At 36.3% G+C, this 21392-nt stretch overlaps 1 protein-coding gene across 1 annotated transcript in view; it reads right to left on the bottom strand.

Annotated features, from left to right (window-relative positions):
* Positions 1-9862: 9862 nt before the first annotated feature.
* LOC126298291 (tyrosine-protein phosphatase non-receptor type 14) overlaps positions 9863-21392 on the bottom strand; it is a 186254-nt gene continuing 174724 nt past the window's right edge. Inside the window, exon 22 of the mRNA XM_049989589.1 lies at positions 9863-16510. Within this exon, the coding sequence (XP_049845546.1) occupies positions 16382-16510 (129 nt within the window). The 3' untranslated portion in view covers positions 9863-16381. The remainder of the gene's footprint in view (positions 16511-21392) is intronic.

Raw genomic sequence — 21392 nt, forward strand, 5'->3', positions numbered from 1 at the left:
ATTATTGTAATATACTGGGAAAAGTTGTACGGAAATCAAGAAATATGTATGTTAGAGAAGAAATTAACAACTCCAGCAATAAAATCAAATCAATATGGAATGTTGTTAGAAGGGCGACAGGAAAAGTAAGTAACCACTGGGGTAGATAGTATTACTGTTAAAGAGAATGAGACCATCTTAACCAACAATACACGGGTAGCCAATGTATTTAACAATCACTTCTTAAGTGTAGGAGAAAAAATTGGTGAGAATAGTTCAAAAGAAAAAGCCAGGCAGTACATGGAAGAGTCAGTTTTGAAAAATGTTAAACAGATTAAGTTTCATCTAACAACCTCTTGTCAAATAAGGAAAATTATTAAATCTTTGAAAAATAAATGTTCTGTTGGAGTAGATGACATCTCTAACAAGTTATTAAAACAATGTGGAGCAATTACAGCTGATGTTTTGAGTCACATATGTAATGCATCACTGACATAGGGTATTTTTCCAGACAGGTTAAAATATGCCATTGTCAGGCCTCTCTACAAAAAGGGGGAAACCACAGATGTCAACAATTACCGGCCAGTATCCTTGCTTACAGCATTTTCAAAAATCTTTGAGAAAATAATGTACTCAAGAGTGGTTAGCCATCTCAACAGTAATGGGATACTTAGTAAATCACAGTTCAGATTTCAGAAATGCTGTTCCACTGAGAAAGCAATATACAATTTCACTGTCCACATAATAGAGTCTTTAAATAGTAAAATATCACCAGTAGGAATATTCTGTGACTTATGCAAAGCATTTGATTGTGTGAACCATGACATTATGTTAGCGAAATTATGATTCCATGGTATGAATGGAACAGCATATGAGTGGTTTCAGTCATATCTACAGAACAGGAAGCAAAAACTCTCTTTATATGCTTCAAGTGATTCAAAGGAGTTTGCCACTTCATCTAACTGGGGTGAAATTACATTGGGTGTTCCACAAGGTTTGATCATGGGTCCCCTCCTGTTCTTGATATATGTGAATGACCTCTCTTCTTATGTAAAACATGATGCTGAACTGACACTGTTTGCTGATGATACAAGCATAATTATTAATCCAGTAAAAGAAAGTCCGATAGAAAATGATACAAATAAGGTCTTTGGAAAAGTTATTAATTGGTTTTCTGCGAATGGATTTGTTCTGGACTTTGAAAAAACACAGTACATCCAATTTTCTGCTGCAAAAAGTATAATTCCTTCAATAAACATAACACCTCAAAAGAAGTCAGTAGCCAGAGTAGGGCATACTAAGTTTTTGGGTGTACATATAGATGAGAATCTTAATTGGAAAAGTCATATTTTGGATCTCCTAAAGTGACTAGGTTCAGCAACTTTTGCAATCAGAATAATTGCCAATTTTGAGGATGTAGAAATTAGTAAGCTAACATACTTTGCATACTTCCACTCTCTGATGTCATATGGAATAATATTCTGGGGCAACTCAACACTTAGGCAAAAGGTATTCACTGCTAAAATGAAAGTAGTTAGAATAAGGTGTGGGGTTCATAGTCGCACATCTTGTAGGCATCTATTTAAAAGGTTAGGAATTCTTACAACTGCTTCACAGTACATTTACTCAGTAATGAAATTTGCTCTCCAGAACATGGACCAGTTTAAAATCAACAGCGACATTCATGATTACAATACCAGAAAAAAGAAAGACCTACACTATTCTTTACTTAACCTATCTTTAGCACAGAAAGGGGTAAAATATGCTGCTATAAAACTTTTTGGAAATTATCAGATGAAATAAAACGTCTGACAGGCAGAAGTAATAGTTTCAAAAACAAATTGAAATCATACCTCCTTGACAACTCCTTCTACGCCACAGACGAATTCTTGAATATGAGTAAATAAATCTGGAGATAATAATATATGCATTTTGTGCCATTTAAGGGACTGGGATAGATATCAGAAATATTTAGGTATAACACTGTAATGTAAAAATTTTTTCTTGTGCATTTGACACGTTCCACATCATAATGGTTTTTCTGTGCTATTGATCAATGGAACACGTAACTAACTGTCATAGATGAATTTCACATTTACCGAACATGATACCTACAACATCTACCAGGGCATTAGAAAAAAATGGCTTTGAGCACTATGGGACTCAACTTCTGAGGTGATTAGTCCCCTAGAACTTAGAACTAGTTAAACCTAACTAACCTAAGGACATCACACACATCCATGCCCGAGGCAGGATTCGCGGCTCCAGATTTGCAGCACCTAGAACCGCACAGCCTCTTCGGCCGGCCCAGGGCATTTAGATATATATACATACATACTCTACAAGATGCTATATGGTGCATGGCAGAGGGTACTTTTGATCATCATTTAGTCATTCCCTCTTCTGTTCCACTCACAAATGGAGCAAGAGAAAAATGTGTCTGTGACACCACTATATGAGCTCTAATTTGTCTTATCTTGACTCTGGGGTCATTAGGCAAAACATTCATTGGTAGCAGTAGACTCATTCTGCATTCAGCAGCACATTTTTCTAGAATTCTCCCAATAAAAGTTGACTATTCGCCTTCCATACTACTCACCTCGTATGCTCATTCCATTTCATATTGCTTTGCAATATTACACCTAGATATTCAATCAACATGACTGTGTCAAGCAGCACATCATGAATACTGTATTTGAACATTACAGGACTATTTTTTCTACATTTATAGCAAGCTGCCATTCTTCACACCAAATAGAAATTCTAAGTCATCCTGTATCCTCTCATAGTCACTCAATGACAACACTTTCCCATACACTAAATCATCATCAGGAAATAACTGGAGATTGTTGTGCAACTGACTGTCAGATTGTTCATGTATATAGTAGTAGTAGTAGTTAGTAGTAGTTTTATTCATCCGTAGATCTCTTTTTACAAGGATATAGGACATGTCAAAGTATTTACAAGCTTAGATCAATTTACAATAAGATAATTCGTATACACATATATTTACAGACTTCTAGTTAGAGACAATCATTAGATTTTACTCCTGGTATACAATAATTTATTTACAAATAACTCATTAAATAATGTAATGCCACACTATTCACTCATATTTCACTATCAGTCACTGCACACACTATACACACATTGTTTCATAACACTTCACTCACTACATACACACACACACACACACACACACACACACACACACACACACACAGGTGATCCTTGGGCCATTTTCTGTACTGCAAGTTCCCATTTGCTATCCTGAAAAACTGAGTCAGCATCCCTTCATAATGAGTGAGATGTTGAGCTCAGAAAGAGGAAGAGGTGTTAGTATTGTGCTATGCATAGCTTGAGGGGAGAGTGTCTCTAGAAAGGAAAAAAGAAGAAAAATAATAAAGTGAAGGTGTTATGTGGAATATTGGATGTTTTATAATCATCATTATTATTATTATTTGTTTGTATAACATTTTTTTATCAAACCCCTACTCTGCTTTATCTAAGTAATCCTTCAATGTATAAAATGTATTGCATAATAGGTACTTTTTAGCTGCCTTCTTAAATAAGTGTATTTTTGAAATTTCTTTAATCTCTTTTGGTAATTTATTGTACAGTTTTATTCCTTGGTAGAAAATGCTGTTTTGAGTTTTATGTTTATTTTTTCTTGGTAAATGTAAGTTGAGTCTATCTCTTGTTGCATGGTCATGGACAGAGCTGTTTGTGCAGTAATTGCCAATGTTACTTTTGATGTGTACAACTGACTGGTAAATGTGTTCACATGGAGCAGTTAAAATTCCCAGTGTTTTGAACAGATCTTTACAATGAGCTCGACTACTATTTCTGGTTATTATTCTTATGGCTCTTTTCTGGAGTTTGAAAATTGTGTTCATATTTTGTGGATTTGTTCCCCAAAAAAGAATGCCATAGCTAAGAATTGAGTGTACATATGAATAATATGTAACTAAAAGACACTGCATGTTACACACAGATGATAGAATTCTAAGGGCATAACATGCTGATGACATTCTGTTTGCAAGTACCTTTGTGTGTTCGCACCACTTCAGCTGAGAGTCAATATTCATTCCTAGAAATTTTGCATTTGTTACACAGTCTATAGAGGTGCCATCTACATTTAATTTAACATTGTCATTTTTTCCTCTTCAAACTGAAGTTCATGGCATTAGTTTTCTTTATGTTTAATGTCCATTTGTTGCTTATTGACCAATCGTAAACTTCCTTGAGAGTTTCATTTGCTTTCTCGGTAAGGAGTTCTCTTGTTCTCTCAGTGACTATAATATTGCTGTCATCAGCGAAGAGAATTTTCTCACCATGAGTAACACTACTGGGAAAGTCATTGATGTATATCAGGAATAGTATTGGTCCTAATATGCTACCTTGTGGAACCCCTATATTAATATGTTTTGGTTCTGATAAGTATTTTACTAAATGTTTAGATCTATTTGAAGTATGTGTTATCTCTACTCTTTGTACCCTATCTGTTAGGTATGATCGAAACCAGTCATTAGCTACCCCTCTTATTCCTAATGCTTCTAATTTATTTAATAGAATCTTGTGGTCGACTGTATCAAAAGCCTTAGAAAGATCCAAAAATATGCCTGTGACACACTCATCTTTATCAAGAGCATTAAGTACAACTTTTGTGAATTCTACTATGGCTGACTCCGTATTTTTGCCACTTCGAAAACCAAACTGTGATTTGCTTAAAAGATTGTATTTATTCAGATAATTCATTAATCTGTCTTTCATAATTGCTTCTATTATTTTTGAGAATGCTGACAGCAGGGAAATGGGCCGGTAATTTTCTATGTCTTCTGCATTACCTTTCTTAAGCAAAGGTACAACTCTTGCCTGTTTTAGCTGCTCTGGAAATGTCCCTGATGTGAAGGATTCATTTATTATATTTGTTAATGGGCCTTGTATAATCCCTATGCATTGTTTCAGTACACACATTGGTACATCATCTAAGCCTTCTGACTTTTTATTTTTTAGCTTTTGAACAGTTTTATTGACTTCATTCTCTGTGGTTGGAAGTAACATCATTGTATCTAGTGCAACAATTTTTGCAGGTGTTATATTTGTTTTGGGGAATTTTTGCTGTAACTTCTCTGCAATACTTGAAAAATGCTCGTTTACATAGTTTGCTAAGTGTTGTGGATCATTTATTACCTTATCCCCCTCCCTTAGCAGTATGTTATTCTGCGTTTGTTTGCCTCTCCCCGTTTCCTTTTTTATAACATCCCAGACTGCTTTGCTTTTATTCTCTGCATTATATATTATTTTGTCATTAAATGACTTTTTTGCAGCAATCAGCACCTTCCTATAAATCTTTTTGTATCTATGATAGAAATTTAAGAATTCTGGATCATTGTGAATCTTTTTCATGGAACTGAGGTGTTTAAGTGTTTGGGAGGACTTCTTAATACCTGCTGTTATCCATCTGTTTTTGTGAGATGTTGATACAGTCATGCATACTTTTGGAAATGCTGTTTCAAAGTTCAATTTAAACAATGTGGAGAATTTCATATTCACATTGGTCTCCTTATACACTTCATCCCAGCTTTGTTTTTCTAGTTCTTTTGAAAAATCTTTTATTTTGATTTCTGATAGATGTCGTTTATAGGCTTGTAGTTTAGGGAATGATTCGATGCCTGATTTTACTGTTGTTATTTGACAGAGATGGTCTGATAGTCCGAGATCTTTTACAGCTACATCACATTTTTCCCTGTCTATATTTGTGGCCACATGGTCAATTACTGATGCAGTCATTGTAGTAACCCTTGATGCACTATTGACCAATAGGGACATGCCAAAACTTTGAAGGATATTTATGAAGGTGCTGCTGGAGTCATTTATGATATTAGTGTTGATGTTTATGTCCCCACACAGAATTATGTTGACCTTTGTACTTGAGACTTTATCTAGAACTTCTGTATATAGAGAACAACATTAGTCCTATTACACTTTTCTGGGGCACTTCTGACAATACCATTGTCCCTGATGAACACTCACTGTCAAGGACAATGTACTGTGTTCTATTGCTTAAAAAGTCTTTGAGCCACTCACATACCAGCTTAAAAAGTCTTTGAGCCACTCACATACCTGGGAAACTATTCTATATGCTCGGACCTTGATTAAGTCTGGAGTAGAGCATTGCGTCAAACACATTCTAGAAATCTAGGAAAATGGAATCTGCTTGTTGCGCTTCATCCATAGTTTACAGGATACTGTGTGAGAAAAGAGCAAACTGAGTTTCGCACAAGCAATACTTTCTAAATCTGTGCTGATTTTTGGACAGAACCTCTTCTGTCTCAAGGAAATTTATTATATTTGAACTCAGAATATGTTCAAGGATTCTACCTATTGTTAAGTATATTGGACTTACCTTTTGTATATGCAGGAGTTACTTGTGCTTTTTTCCAGGAACTTCGGACATTGCATTATGTACGAGATTCACAATAAATGCAAGTTAAGTAAGGGGTCAATGCTGAAGAGCGCTCCCTGTACAAGTTAATTGTTTTTAACTCTCTCAGTTGCTTCTCAGCAGCAGGGGTGCTTATTTCTATGTACTCTGTACTAAGGTCAAATGATGGTATGCTCGTATGATTCTCCACTGTGAATGCTTTTTTAAAAGCAAAATTTAAACCTTCATTTTCCTTTTGCTATTTTCTATTGCCACACCAGACTGGTCGATGAGTGATTGGATAGAATCCCCTGATCTGTCTAATGATTTTAAGCAGGACCAGAATTCTGTGTTCAGCAGATGGCATACTGTGAGCAGTAACAAAGCTTCTCACCTAGAACTGCCACAGGAGATAGCCACAGACAATCACCCCTTGTTCATGTAAGCAACTTTTTAAAGAAGTCTGTTTTAGGAAGAGGATTACATATTTTACTACAGCCTACTTTTATTCACAATCAAATGGAGAGGCAGGATACATGGTTCAGACTTTTAAACACCGAATGATCAAGATTATCTGGACAATGAGAAAGAATAATGTATTCACACACTTTTTCTGAATACATAACAGATCACTCTAATTAATGGCAAGAGCTAAGCAATCATTTTAAATGAGCACCAGTTGCGAACACCACTTCATTGTTCCATGCACAGAGTCAAGAATATTGCACCGTCTGTTCTAGTATAGGCTTAGGTAAAACTGCTAACAATCTGAACCATTGAAACCTAGAGAATATATACAAAGAAAAATTACACAGAGGAAACACTGTGCTCAGGTGGTGGACACCCGCAAGCTGTAAAGCATTATCACCTGGCACCAAAGGCATTTGACACACTGTCCTTTTTCCACACACCCATCAACAATGGGCCCCTTCCAAATCTGACAGACACTGGCATGACATCAATAGAGTACTACCATGTGGTACAGAACTCACCCTGTTCACCCCATTCAGCTCTTTTGTTGGACTTCTAGGAAAGAAGAATCTGGCTAACCTAGAATGTCAACATAGAGCCTTTGTCATAGGGACCACCAGACATCAAGATGGTAGATGAACTCTCTGGTACCACGCGCCGTGGAATTTGAATCCCCGCCAGACGTCATGGACGTCGAAGACCCCTAGAGATATCTGCTCCATTGTGTCATACGCTGTGGCGGTGCGCAGGTCCTGCCCCGCATTTAGTGTGAGGGCACCACAGGGGAACACGTGATTCCAGTGGCCAATAGCGGCGCTCCCGATAGAGTATTTAAGTGCCTGCCTCTCGCTCAACCAGCGAGTCTAATTGTTACGTGACTCTCGACACATTGCCTCCACAACAGACAGCATGTTTATCGTTCTTTGTTTTCATTACTTGGGGATGTCTTGGATTCGTTTTGTTGTCCCTGTCACTACGTTGCTTCTTGTGTGTCGTCGTCGTAAGGTCTCTCTCCATCGTCATTTGTTGTTTTGTGTCCGTCCTTTCCACTTGTTTGTTTGTTCATGGGCCGCTTTTCATTTGGTCCCGCCGCGCTTTCTCAGTCACTCTGTGACCGGAACGGTCGCGGTCACAACAGGTTACAACAAAGTCTGTCACCCAGACCACACCTCACCTATGCAACACAATGCAGTGTGATCTGGCCTTATACTTCACTGGCAGAAGAAAATCTGGCATTGCCTAACAACATATTCCATATGCAGTTAGAAGCTAATATCAATTCTGAGTTCTGGCTGGCACGTTATCCAGCAGAGGGCAGCTAAATGTCCACCTGTAACTAACAACACAATCCAGTACCAGGTCATGTTAGGTTAGGTTAGATCTCTGTAAATCAGGCAGTTTTCCTAATAAGATTTATGGGGCACTGTACGAAGTCCACAGTTATTGCTACATCCAAAAAGTATTGTGTGGCATTTTGTTGTATCAAACGAGTGTTGGACACTCCTGACTTTTGACATACGCTGTTCATATACACAGCCTGAGACACGGATTGGTTCACAATAACAATTCGGCTGCCTGCCAGTAGTGAATACATCACCTGCGCAGTTTATTCCTCTGTCCCTACACTGTACTGGTCTCGATCCAGATCATGGGGATGTCTTACAGCACATCCCAGTAAATTTTCTTGTCATGCAAGGTTGCCTACCTTGGATGATATGGCTCTAGATACCCACCACCTGGTTTTGATGCTTGGGGATCCACTGGGGATTGAGTTCTCTAACTGGACTATGCACACATCACTACTGAGCTATCCCATTTTATGCTGGTGCCTGTATAGTCAGTGAACCAAGAATGAAGCAAGCTAACTTCTATGCCGTTCTGACTACTGGCAGCAATAATACAGAATATTTCAGTCAAAGAGAGGTTCACTTATAAGATACAAAGTCTGCAATAATGTACAGGCTGAAAGGGTAATGCAAAGTGTTACAATAATTACCAAAATCTGCCTTTTCTGATGGTTCACAGCACTTGTCAGGTGACAGAATTTCCTCTCAGTCCCAAAAGTTTTGAGATTGGATTAATAAAATCCAGAAAAAAGATGTAGGTTTTAACACTGCAGGTATTCTACACAGCCCCCCCTCTCCCCCCCCCCCCCCCACTTGAGTATAATGCACACAACATTCCTACAACCATGTGGAACTGTCACAAAATTCCATCTTTGGGATACAGTTCAAATCTCGCGTCACATTGGTTTGAACGTCAATAAGTTGTCAAAGCATTGACCCTTCGTGTGAAGTTCTGCACTGTGTTGCATTATGGTAGGCACTTTTTGATAACACCACGTCTTCTCATTTGTGATGATTTTTTTTTTTTCCAGAAAATAACTACGCAGGTTTTGCATTTCAATCAAGTTGGAGCAGGTTTCCACACATTATTGTTTTTATTCAGGAGTCAAGATGTGTAGGACAAACATTGCACACATTTTTCTCTTCTTCAGACCATCTGGCCACAAAAGAATTTTCCAAGTCCTGAAAAAAGGAACCTTTACTAGATAGGATAAGTGCTAGGGAAAAGAAAAAGGAGGAGAAGAAGATGATTATGATGAAGAAAAAAGACTCACAGCAGATGCAAAAGTCTTTTGTGCTGTGAGAAATAGGTAAAAACTGAGATGCCATCACATTACATGAATTAAACAGTAATATAACAAGGGATAGAGCTAATTCTGTCAAGCCAAAAGGAGTGGCCCCTAAGATTATGGATGATTTTAATCTTAACAGTGTGCAATAGAATACTACAAATGACTGCACACTGGAAATGTCAACTGGGCCATTGACTCTTACTTCTAAAACTGACTTTTAACAGAAAGATATATATAAAGTTAAATATAATATTTTTCCCTCTCACACAATATATATTATACTTGGTATCAGTTTTACAAATTGTAAATGAAACTGCACTTCTTGAAAATAATTAACAGGGACTAAATGTTTCTTAATATGACTGAAGACCAGAAAAATTTATTTTTCACATACACAAAGCTGCACAATTACAAAAATGTATAAAATTTTTCATCACCACCAATACTTGATTCAGACATATAGAAAATTACTTGTACTACATGTGACATACAAAAAAAGAAAGTATACATAGCCACAAGAAACTGTGAATGAAACTCATCAATTATGGGACAAACCAGTTGTTGATTGATGAGTAAAAAAAGACAAAACTCAACTTGTTTTAAACATACTAGCAACTAGACATCTACAAAAAATACTGACAAATATTTTAAAATGAAACAGGTTTTCATAAGTTATTAATAAGTTTTTAACTGCACAAATCATTAGTTTCACATATTTTTATGATTGCTGTAACACATAGAACGCACTTCTGAAAATTATATCACAGACACACCGTACAAAAATAGCATATAAGCTAAGGAACACTCACTTCTTGGGCAACATGTAGCCTTAAATCTTATATAAATAAGACTACTTTCATCCTATACACATATGACAATTTAGACTTTATGCAATGGTAATTTTCTTTGTCAATGAAGTTATCCTACATGCACCACCTTCCCCTTCATAAATTAAAATTTTAGCACTTACTTGATACCAAATTGCATTCTGAATCTCCCTAAAATAAGACACTTAGGTGACATATCTTTTTTTCCTTTATTTTGACTAGAGTTTGTCAGATCGATCTCTCAGTATCTCAAATAACATAATATTCTTTTCTGGGTTTGCCAGCATGTTGTGCCACCTATAAATGATGCACGAGATATTCCTGATATAGATTTCTGTCTTAGTATTTAATATTATAAGAATGAATATCACTGCCAGAGTTCATTCTTGTAAGTTAATTGCACATTTACATTTTTCACACAGGAAAGTATAAAAGGAAATGCATTTTCCAACCCTCCTATTACATGCCCCCCCCCCCTTCCCCCATCAAAAAAGGGCCACAACACACACATGCATGCGCACCCTCTCTCCCTCTCTCTCTCTCTCTCTCTCTCTCTCTCTCTCTCTCTCTCACACACACACACACACACACACAGATATTTCATTTTATTAACTGTTTCTTTCTTTCCCTTTTCTGCTTGTTAAATGACACAGAAAGATTTGACAAACAGAAATTTTATGGAAGCACAGATCTTAAGAGTATATTACATAGCAAATATTAATTAATATCATTAACACTATAAAACAATCCTTTTGTAAATAATCATAACAGTAAAGTGGGCTTTTCTGACATGTTTGTGCCAGTCACAGTCAATCGATAATCAGAGAACACTTTTAAAATTCATTTCAATATAACAACAGTATATTGAAGTTAACTTGTTTCTAATGCTAATGTATTGTGCGAATATATGAACTCTTACTGACAAGACAAAAATAAATAATGTACTATAGCTGCTTTTCCATAGGTTTCATTTACAAGTACATTTTTATTAAAAACAGAATAGTATCTGAGCACTGCAATTATTCTCTTAAAAATACATTCACAAATACTGAGAACAACTACTTGTTTTTGCACTAGTTATAAAGCTACAACATTTCATTTGACTCCAGAGGCATGTTACAAGAGACTAGCATAATGGCATGTGCAACACAAGTGCTACAAACTTACACTATGCAGTGTCCCACTACCAATTCTATAGCACGAAAAGGAATAACTGATTGTTCAAATGTTTAAGACTATGAAAAATAAATATTTCCTTGCACCTATCTGACTTCAAACAAATCACATTAGAACAATGTTACGGGAACATACCATATCATTGCTTAAAAATAAAGCTATTATATTACCCATAGGTACAGATAATGAAATGAAATAATTAAATCTGAAAAATACTGCACTGTATATTGGCACAACGAGAAAATGCTGATATGGCTTTGCCTTGGTAAAGATAAAGGGGAAAATAACTGTTGTTCTAATAAGTTCATATTTTGATAAGTGCCATAACTGTTGAAACTTACCAATTGCAGATTATTTGTAACCAAACTGCAAATTTTTCTCTTGCAGCAAACATCTTCAACACTTTGAAGTCTTTTTTAATTGATGTATTTATTTGGGATTCAGAAACCGACCACAGGAAAAGAGTAACTCAACCCTTTACAGACAGCAACTGTACCAGTACGGGGCAGGCATTATGTCATGCTGCCTACAACTGTATGCGTACGTTTTCACTTTTCTGTATCTGACACTGTATCAGTACGATTGCTCCCTTCTGTGACTGAATGGTGCTGCCATCTGTTGTGAACATCTGGATCTACTTTCATTTTCAGGAAGCCTCGTATACATTCAATCTACGGGAAGTAAATCTGATACTTGCATCGTGCTTTTGTGTTTGGTGAGAATGATGCATTTGAAAGGTTTGAGTGTTATGAAAATTAGATAAACACTACTAAATGAAGACTCAGTTGTGGAATCTGATAGTGATTTCGAAGACTGTGAATATTTCCAGGTATTACCAAGAGAAAGTGGAGATTCATCAAGTGATGCTGAAATTATTCGTGAATCAGGCTCTTCACAGGTGACAAAGAAGCAAATGGTCAGAAATAGTAAGTACAGATGGCTGACACATGGTGTGTTTACACCTCAGAATTATGCTTTCTCCAATAATAACTCTGGGATGAATCCTCATCGTGGATTAGGTGAGGAGCCAACTAAAAGCGAATGTTTTGAGATTATATTTGACAGGCAAATGATGGGCTGCACTGCTAGTGAAACTCACAACTTTTACAAAGTAGTGAATGAATGATGTCAGAGGAATACATTAGAAACATAAAAGTGCAAACGAGATGTATCAGTTTTTGTAGTCTGCATGCTGATGGCTCATGTAAAAAGAAATGACTGAACGACTATTGGTTTACAGATTCGAGTGAAATAACATTCTTTTGGTGAGGAATTGGTGAGCTGATGTTAGAAATGGGAGGAGGAAAGAGGGGTGGGGTGGGGGGGGGAAGGGGCACGATAGGTTCCTCAGATCCCAGGTTAGTGGGATAGGCCTATTATGAAAAGAAAAGGAATTAAAGATGAAGAGAAAGCTGTTAGAGACAAGAGGATGAGGTCAACCATAATACATTAGTAAGCACTGTGTCAGTTTCAGTTCAAAGATGATATAAGTGGCAGAAATACAACTAAAGATGAACTTGCCTCTTGCAATACATCTTGACCTCTTGCAACACTCCACCCTTCTATCATATCTGAATGGAAGCTGGTACAATGTTTATTAATATACTATCTTTGACCTCCAGTTTCTCACATGCCCATATTTCATCACCTTTGCCTGTCTTCTGAGTTGTAAGAGGTGAGTTCCTCTCGTCTTGGGGTTCAAGTGACCCACACTGACACCATCTCTTTTACGTCATTACCCCACCCACTAATTCAATTCACATCGCTGAACAATAAACCTAGTGATCTAACAGCTAGAAAAGGAAGGAAGAATAGAGATCAAGGTCCTATCAAAACAAGGCCATTAGAGATGTAGCACAAGCTCTGATGAAGGACCAGTGAGAAATGAAATCAGCTGTGTCTCTTACACAGAAACTAATCCAGACTTTCCCTTACATAATTTAGGGAAACCATGGAAAACTGTTACTTGGTAGCCAGATCAGAATTCGAACTGTTGTTCTCCTAAATAAAAGTCCAGTTCTTACCACATCATCTGCTTGGTTTGGATAACTGGGACTGTTGAATTTTTCTATTCTAAGCATTTCTATTAGCAGAACTAGAAGTGGTATCTCCCAAAGGATACTGGACAGCCGTTTTGAGATGTCTGCTAATCACTAGCCACTATTCTACCACTGACCAGCTGTTTTGTGTTCTTTTCTCTCAAACAATTTACCAGCCCAGAATTGTAAATATAAATACACAAAATAAAAAATGATGTGTGTTAAACAACAAGAATGTGAAACAAGTCAAAGACTTAACAGCACTTTCTCCTACACATTACAGACTAAAAGAACAAGTTAATAAAGCATACAAAAATAAGGATTTTTCAATAAGAAATAGTCTTTTTCATAATATACAATGTAATATTTAATTTTAGCAGCTATAGTAGCTAAGGCAACTTCTTGGAGACAGAAGGTCCCAGTCTAAGTCGGATGGCTTCTGAGCTTTTCAAAGGCACTTAATGTTACCTCATACTATTTATGTATGTGACAAATACCAATATGAACTGAGACATGCACTTTAGCTAATACAGTAGACCCCCTACGACTCTTGTTGTACCCATTAATATACGTAACATGAAAGATTCCTTCTTCAACCTTTATACTTTCATTCTTAATGGATATCTCAAGTTTTGAATTATTAGTGTACCAGTTTCAAGGGTTTTGCAACTGGCTAATTGTCTACCTATGTCAATATCATAGTTTAAAAAAAATTGCAATCTTTCAATTATACAAGGAACTATATACAAATGAATAAACTGATGACTTTTCACAGTTCATTTATCTTATGTATACTTAATGAATAAACTTATGCATGTGCCCTTATGGCCATTCCTAAAACCTGACCATGATATTTGAACTAATTTTTGTTAAAAAAACAGGATAAAAGCAGTAACAAATATTAGCTTCCAAATCCTGAAATTTTTATACCGTGTGAAATATCTAAATGTCTCATGCTTTGGAATACATAACAAAAAAGAAGGGAAATTATAATGTGACATTCCATTAAGATGAATTTAATTAGAGGAAGACCACTAGCCCAGTTGCACAGAAAGTCCCAAGTTGGAATATCAACAATATTATGAAAAGGGTAGATTGCTACTCACTGTGAAAACGACATGTTGAGTTGCAGACAGGCACAGTGAAAAGACTGTTACACATTGAGCTTCCTGCCAAAGCTGTGTTGAGAAAAGGAAACAAACACACATTCACACAAGCAAGAACACCTCACGCACACGTGGCCACTATCTTTGGCTGCTGGGGCCAGACTGTCAGAACGCATTCTAGCCACAGTGGCAAAATAATGGTCATGTATGTATGAAGTGTCCCTGTTTGTGTGAACGTATGTGGGTTTTCTTTCTGAAGAATATTTTGGCCGAAGCTCAATGTGTAACAGTCTTTTCGTTGTGGCTGTCTGCAACTCAACATGTTGTCTTTTTGATGAGTAGCAGTCTATCCTTTTCAAATATTTTTAACCATAATGTAACCTCACCTAATGGAATACAGTACAATGAATTTCCTCTATTGATTAACTGCAAATGTATGGCAGCAAGTGAATCCATGAACATAACAAGTTATCAAAACAACCAAAACATCAACATTAGACATAATACACTCCTCATCCTACTACACATGCAGAGAAATAAAACAAAGTACACTAATGATACATACACCAGATTACAAACACACCTTCACCACAATAAAGTACAAAAGAAACTGGCCAGTAACTTATTTCTTCTCAACAAAGTGTTATTAAAGATTAATAGAAAGAGGAAAGTATTCCACAGCACATGAATCAAATGGCCACTGTCTCAATTATCAGTCAATCAAAGAATATATGTCAAATTATTAAAGTATTTAATATGCACAATGACTGTTTATCAGTTTATTCACATGCAAGCAGTCTCTTGGTAAAATTCAGAGTATTATTTAATTATATCCTTGGAAATAAACTGTATGTTTTACTAGTATGAAATGCCTAAAAACTCCAGCACAATGAAATAAGAAATCCTTGAGAATGAGAGTAACATGTTAAAACTGGGCAAACAATAATGTATGATAAAATGGTACTGAATAAAGGTGGATAGCTGTCTCCTACATTTTTACTCACAGTTTACTAGCTTCTGATGCCAACAGTGCAGCTATTGAATTAGCTGCAGACTCAAAATACTTTTTTCTTTTTTTTTTTTTTTACGACATATGACAAAAAGTATTGCACAGCTTGAGAGAGAATTACACTGCTGTCAACACTAAATCTTTCATAGACTAGGATCAAAGATATGACATTCAGGATTAATATCTCTTATGTATCGAAATAAAATGTAAATGTTGGGTTATAAATTACCGATGATGATTGATAACTGTACTTCATCAACTCAGATTAACAATAGCTCATTTTTATCACTAACTGCATAAAAGTGTACGAGTAATTAAAGTCACTCTACAGAATTAATCAATGGCAAACAACAGAGTAATAAGTTAGGAGAGAAATTATTGATGACAGACAACACAGAATAATTCCAAATTAAAAAAACTATAGTTAAGTACTCTGCTCTAATGATGTGTAAAAATAGGAATACTCATTAAAAAAAACATAACCTTATGTCATACACACACATAGTAAAATTAATCTTCATTATTTCATATTTTAAAAAGAATAAAAACTCATACTACAATAATGGATAAATAAATTATGCAATTACAACAATATGTTATACATTTTCTGCAATAATAAATATTAATTGGAAGTGAAGTAGAAAAACAGAGATCATTGCTAACACTCTTTGCTATAATTATTGCCGAGCAGCACTTGAAGTGAACAAAATCATATTAGTCGTGAGTGCTTCAGGTAGTATATAAGAAGACTGTATACAAACTTGTATTGAGCAACTGTCTGGACGAGGAGCATTCTCTGATTGCGTAGCAAAGCAACTACACGGGGAATATCCAGCTCCTAGAATTAAATAACATGCCTCAATAATGTTTTGAAATGGTGAAAAACAAATATTTATATTAAAACAACAATGACCAACATGAGATTATTATTATTTCACAAATGTTGTGCTTGATACGTATATAAATTCTTAAAATTCATACAGTAGCATATTAAAAATACATATAAGCATAAGGTTTGTATTGGAGATGAAGAAGGATGGGAAGTTAGCTCTCTGGGTACTAAAAAGCGATGCATATAGACCTACAGTTCAGTAGGCATATCTTTCATCTTTCAGCTCAGAAGAGAGCTATGATAAACACCCTAATACACAGAGTCAGAGGTGTTTACGAAGATAAGAACCACTTTGGCTCTGAGATTAATCATCTGACAACTGCGTTCAGGAAGAACGGTTCATTGGTCTGCGACACAAGGTCATAATGTTGAGGAAACTGTGATATAACGCCACTCAATGAACGCAGGAGGACCAACACATAGTGTAGTTTCCATTCTGTGTGCAACTATGACCAATATATATATGGTTCTAAAGAGGTAAGAAATGCAACTGGTCTTCTGGACAACGAACAAAATCAAATAAATGTTGTGACCTATTAAAGATAATTTTGGCGTGAAAATACCCAGAATTTATAAATTTCCTTGTGAGTGTGGCAGCTGGTACATGGGGCAGTCTATACAAACTGAGCACAATCTAATAAATAATCACACAACATTATATTTAAAGATAATACGATTTTGACTCATGCTTCTGACTACTGGGATTCTGTGACTATAGAGCAATCAAAATTAGACTATGTAATAGCAGCTTAAAATGATACACAAGCTTTGCACTTAGGAATGCACGGAAGTGTGCATTTGACAAAAAAGAGTACTGAGGAAGAATTAGCACAGAGTATCACCTGATATGAGTGGTGGCACTGCAAGCGATACTGGACAGTGAGTGCAACGTAATCTATGGATACAGAGGTTGCCATCTCTACATGTGCCAGCAATGTATGTCATCATTTAGCCAACAAGATGCTAACGTTTTGTATAAAAGTGGGAGCCTCATCAGTTTCATGAAAGTCAGACTTGGCCACTAATGAAGCCGATAGAGGCAGTCACTGGAAGCTGACTTCGATGTGGCAAGTTCACCAAGAACTTTTTACCTAAGGGCTCTTTGCCATATGAATATATAAGCAGATAATATTAATGGCACTGCTTAGTGAACTGCACATAAATAGCTCATTTTCTCTGATAATGCACTCATTGACTTATTTCGCCTTCAACATTTTCCTTCATGGTATAAGACATGGAATAAGCATTAAATGAATTAACAAATTACTTCTGTTCTGATATTATGTTCTTGTAAAGCTATTTCTTAATTTTCAGTTGCAACTCATGTTTCTGATTTTGTTATGTCAGTTCCCAGTCCTGAGCATCTGGATGAATGGTGTGGAACCCAAAAAAAACATAAACTATATTTTTGTTGCAAGACTTTTGTGGTACATTTTGCACCCTCCGTAGTACAATATTATGCTTTGAAAAACCACCAGAGTAGTCATCTACACTTGTATTATCTGCACAGGCAGTTTAAAACACACACACACACACACACACACACACACACACACACACACACACACACACACACAATATTTACAATTATGCTGTTGCATGCTTTAAGCAGTCATCAAAGCAACCTTTTATAGTAAACAGAACTGAATCAGTATGGCCTAGAGGGGTAGTTTCAACAGTCTAACTGTACAGATACTGTTCCTTAAAGCACATTGCAACTAAGCCTTCATGAAGTTTGATGTTGTGTTTAAGTAAAACTGTTTAGTGTGGTTGTGAAGAATGGCTGTAAAATGTTACGTCATGTTTGTGTTGCTGTTGATGATGGGAAGGAATAGTGAAGGCAAAATTCAGCCTACACCTTGCTGCTCTCAAACGACACCCAAGGGATCAAGCTTAAAACCCTCTCTAATGAGTAGATCACAGTCAACAACATCACATGTTTTCATTTATTGTGGCACTATCATGAGATTTGCTGAGTATGCTAGGGCACTGAAAAACAGTCTGGTAATCAGGGATAGAATGCCACCATGTGTCTACTCTTTATAGGCCAAAATTCTTGCAATCACAAAGATTTGAACTAGTTAGCTTTGTGTCTTAACATCAACATGCACTAATGACCCCATCTGTTGATGATGATGACGATGCACTCTTTTGGTCACAATAATAAAAGAAAATCTTTCATTATATCAGATTTTATTACCTATACTTCTCTTCTTTCAACCTTCCTGATTCTCCAGTTAATTTATGATCTTCTTAGAGTTTGTTTCCGTAACAGTGGATGTAGTAGGTATCCATATATATTATAACAGTAGATGTATGTATGTATGTTCCACATCTACTCCTTAACCACTGAATCAGTTTCAACCACACACAGTGCACATAATACTTACAAGAGGAGGCCACAACGTTTGGAATGCAGATTTACTGTAAACTTCGTACACTCATAGTACTCCATGAGGACAACAAAATGTGTAAGCAGTAGCGCATACTTCTCAAGCATCATTGAGAAAATCGCAAGATAATTTCGGTTGTCAAATATATACCTGTGAGTGGCTGTTTCTAGCTTGAAGAGGCGGCAGCTGAGTGGTTAGCATTCAAGCCCCATAATCGCAGGATCAAGTCCCATTCATCAGTTTTCTTTTAATTTTCAACACAGTCATTTTCTTTACTATTTATATTACAATTCATATAATGGGAAAAATATGTGTAATTGGATGACCTTTTATTAAATTTACAATGTTATTTGGCAGTCTACAAATTTTTATTATCACAAATAATATAATATTCATAACTATCGACTAGTAAACGACCAAACGCTTAAAGTGATACTGAAAATGTATGCTTGTCCGTGTCTTCAAAATTGTTTGTATTTAATCGAAAGAGAACAAGAAATTGCTTCTTGTGAAGATGCTATTAAAATACATTTGATACTACATGACCAATTATCAGCACCGATATTTAAGGAAATACTGCATTATGCATGGTTTGCTTCCAAATTATTGGCTGAAAGAGAGGTTTTTGAAAATGTTAACGAGATTTGTCTTTCCACAGAAAACCCCAAAAGTTCTTATGTATGTGGAAACATAGCATTTCTTCAATGCAGCTGGCACTGTTTAACTTTACGTTTTCCACATTTTCACAAAAAATACCATCCTGCAACTTGTACTTGTAATGTCGAAAGTGACGATTACTTGTACATCTTTCGAAAGCCACCTGTGCCTGTCAAAACTTGGAGGTAACAAGTCGTTTCAGGCTCCTTCCGGGTATAAGGGATTTCTCAAATCATGGACAAGCATACATTTTCAGTATCACTTTACGCATTTGGTCGTTTACTAGTTTGTAGTTAGGAATGTTACATTATTTGTGATAATATAAAGTTGTAGACTGCCAAATAACATTGTAAATTTAATAAAAGTTCATCCAATTACATATATTTTTCCTATTATATCAATTGTAATATAAATAGTAAAGAAAATGACTGTGCTGAAAAGGAGGGGGGGAGCGAGGGGGGAGGGAAGGAGAAAAGAAAAGGAAAGAAAAGAAAAAAGGAAAGAAACCTGACAAATGGGACTCGATCCAGTGATTACGGGGCTTGAACACTAACCACTCAGCTGCCACTGCTTCATGATAAAAATGGCCACGCACAGGTATATATTTGACGACTGAAATTATCTTGTAATTTTCTCAATAATGCTTGAGCAGTATGCACTACTGCTTACACATTTTGTTGTCTTCATGGAGTACTATGAGTGTACAAAGTTTGCAGTAAATTTGCATTCCAAATGTCGTGGCCTCCCCTTGTTAGTGTATTGAAAGAACCACTGTGGAGTTGACAAGCGGCTACCTCTCAAAGGGGTGGGGAGGGGCTGAGAAAGGAGCGTAGCTCATGACGCACAAATAGCCAAACTACAGGTATATTCATTCAGTGTTTGAGAATGAGAGCACTTGGTGACTTGCAACAAACTTTACATGGAATTTCAAACCTTTACATGACTTTTTCTCAATCACCCCCTCTATAAAACGATGAAAGGAAAAAAACGTTTATTGCTTACTACATTACTGTTGATTGTGTAAGAAAACTGCTGCATCAGGCAGACCTTTTAACTTGTTACTTCTTTACTAATAATTTTATTTGCTGGCCGCGGTGGTCTAGCGGTTCTAGGCGCTCAGTCTGGAATCGCGTGACTGCTACGGTCGCAGGTTCGAATCCTGCCTCGGGCATGGATGTGTGTGATGTCCTTAGGTTAGTTAGGTTTAAGTAGTTCTAAGTTCTAGGGCACTTATGACCACAGCAGTTGAGTCCCATAGTGCTCTGAGCCATTTGAACCATTGAATTTTATTTGCAACACATCTTGCAGACAGTATTCACATATACCACTGAAAGTCCCTGCAAAAATATACCACACTATGACACACAGTTCAGGGGGTATGATGCCATAAACATTGAGATGCATGAAAAACTGACTCCTCATGTATGAGATTTTTAATTTATTCCTTCTTTCCTAATAACTATATTCGCAACACATTTTGCAAACAGTGTCCACATATGTTACTGCACGCACCTGCAAAATTATGTCTCTGTACAGTATATCAGGAGATATGGCATCATAAACATCATGCTGCGTGAAAATGAAACTGCAGGGTGAAATTCGCTGGAGATACAGGTGCAGTATGTGTACAAATACGTAAGAAATATGTTAAATATATGTGAAATGGGAACATGTGGGCAGAGCTATGGTTAAAAACTCCTGCTAAAGCCCTGGATCAATTTCAACCAAAACTGGTACACATATCACTTACTATCTGGAAAGAAATACCATGGGGGTAA

This window comes from Schistocerca gregaria, chromosome X (assembly GCF_023897955.1).
Source record: "Schistocerca gregaria isolate iqSchGreg1 chromosome X, iqSchGreg1.2, whole genome shotgun sequence".
NCBI lineage: Eukaryota > Metazoa > Arthropoda > Insecta > Orthoptera > Acrididae > Schistocerca > Schistocerca gregaria.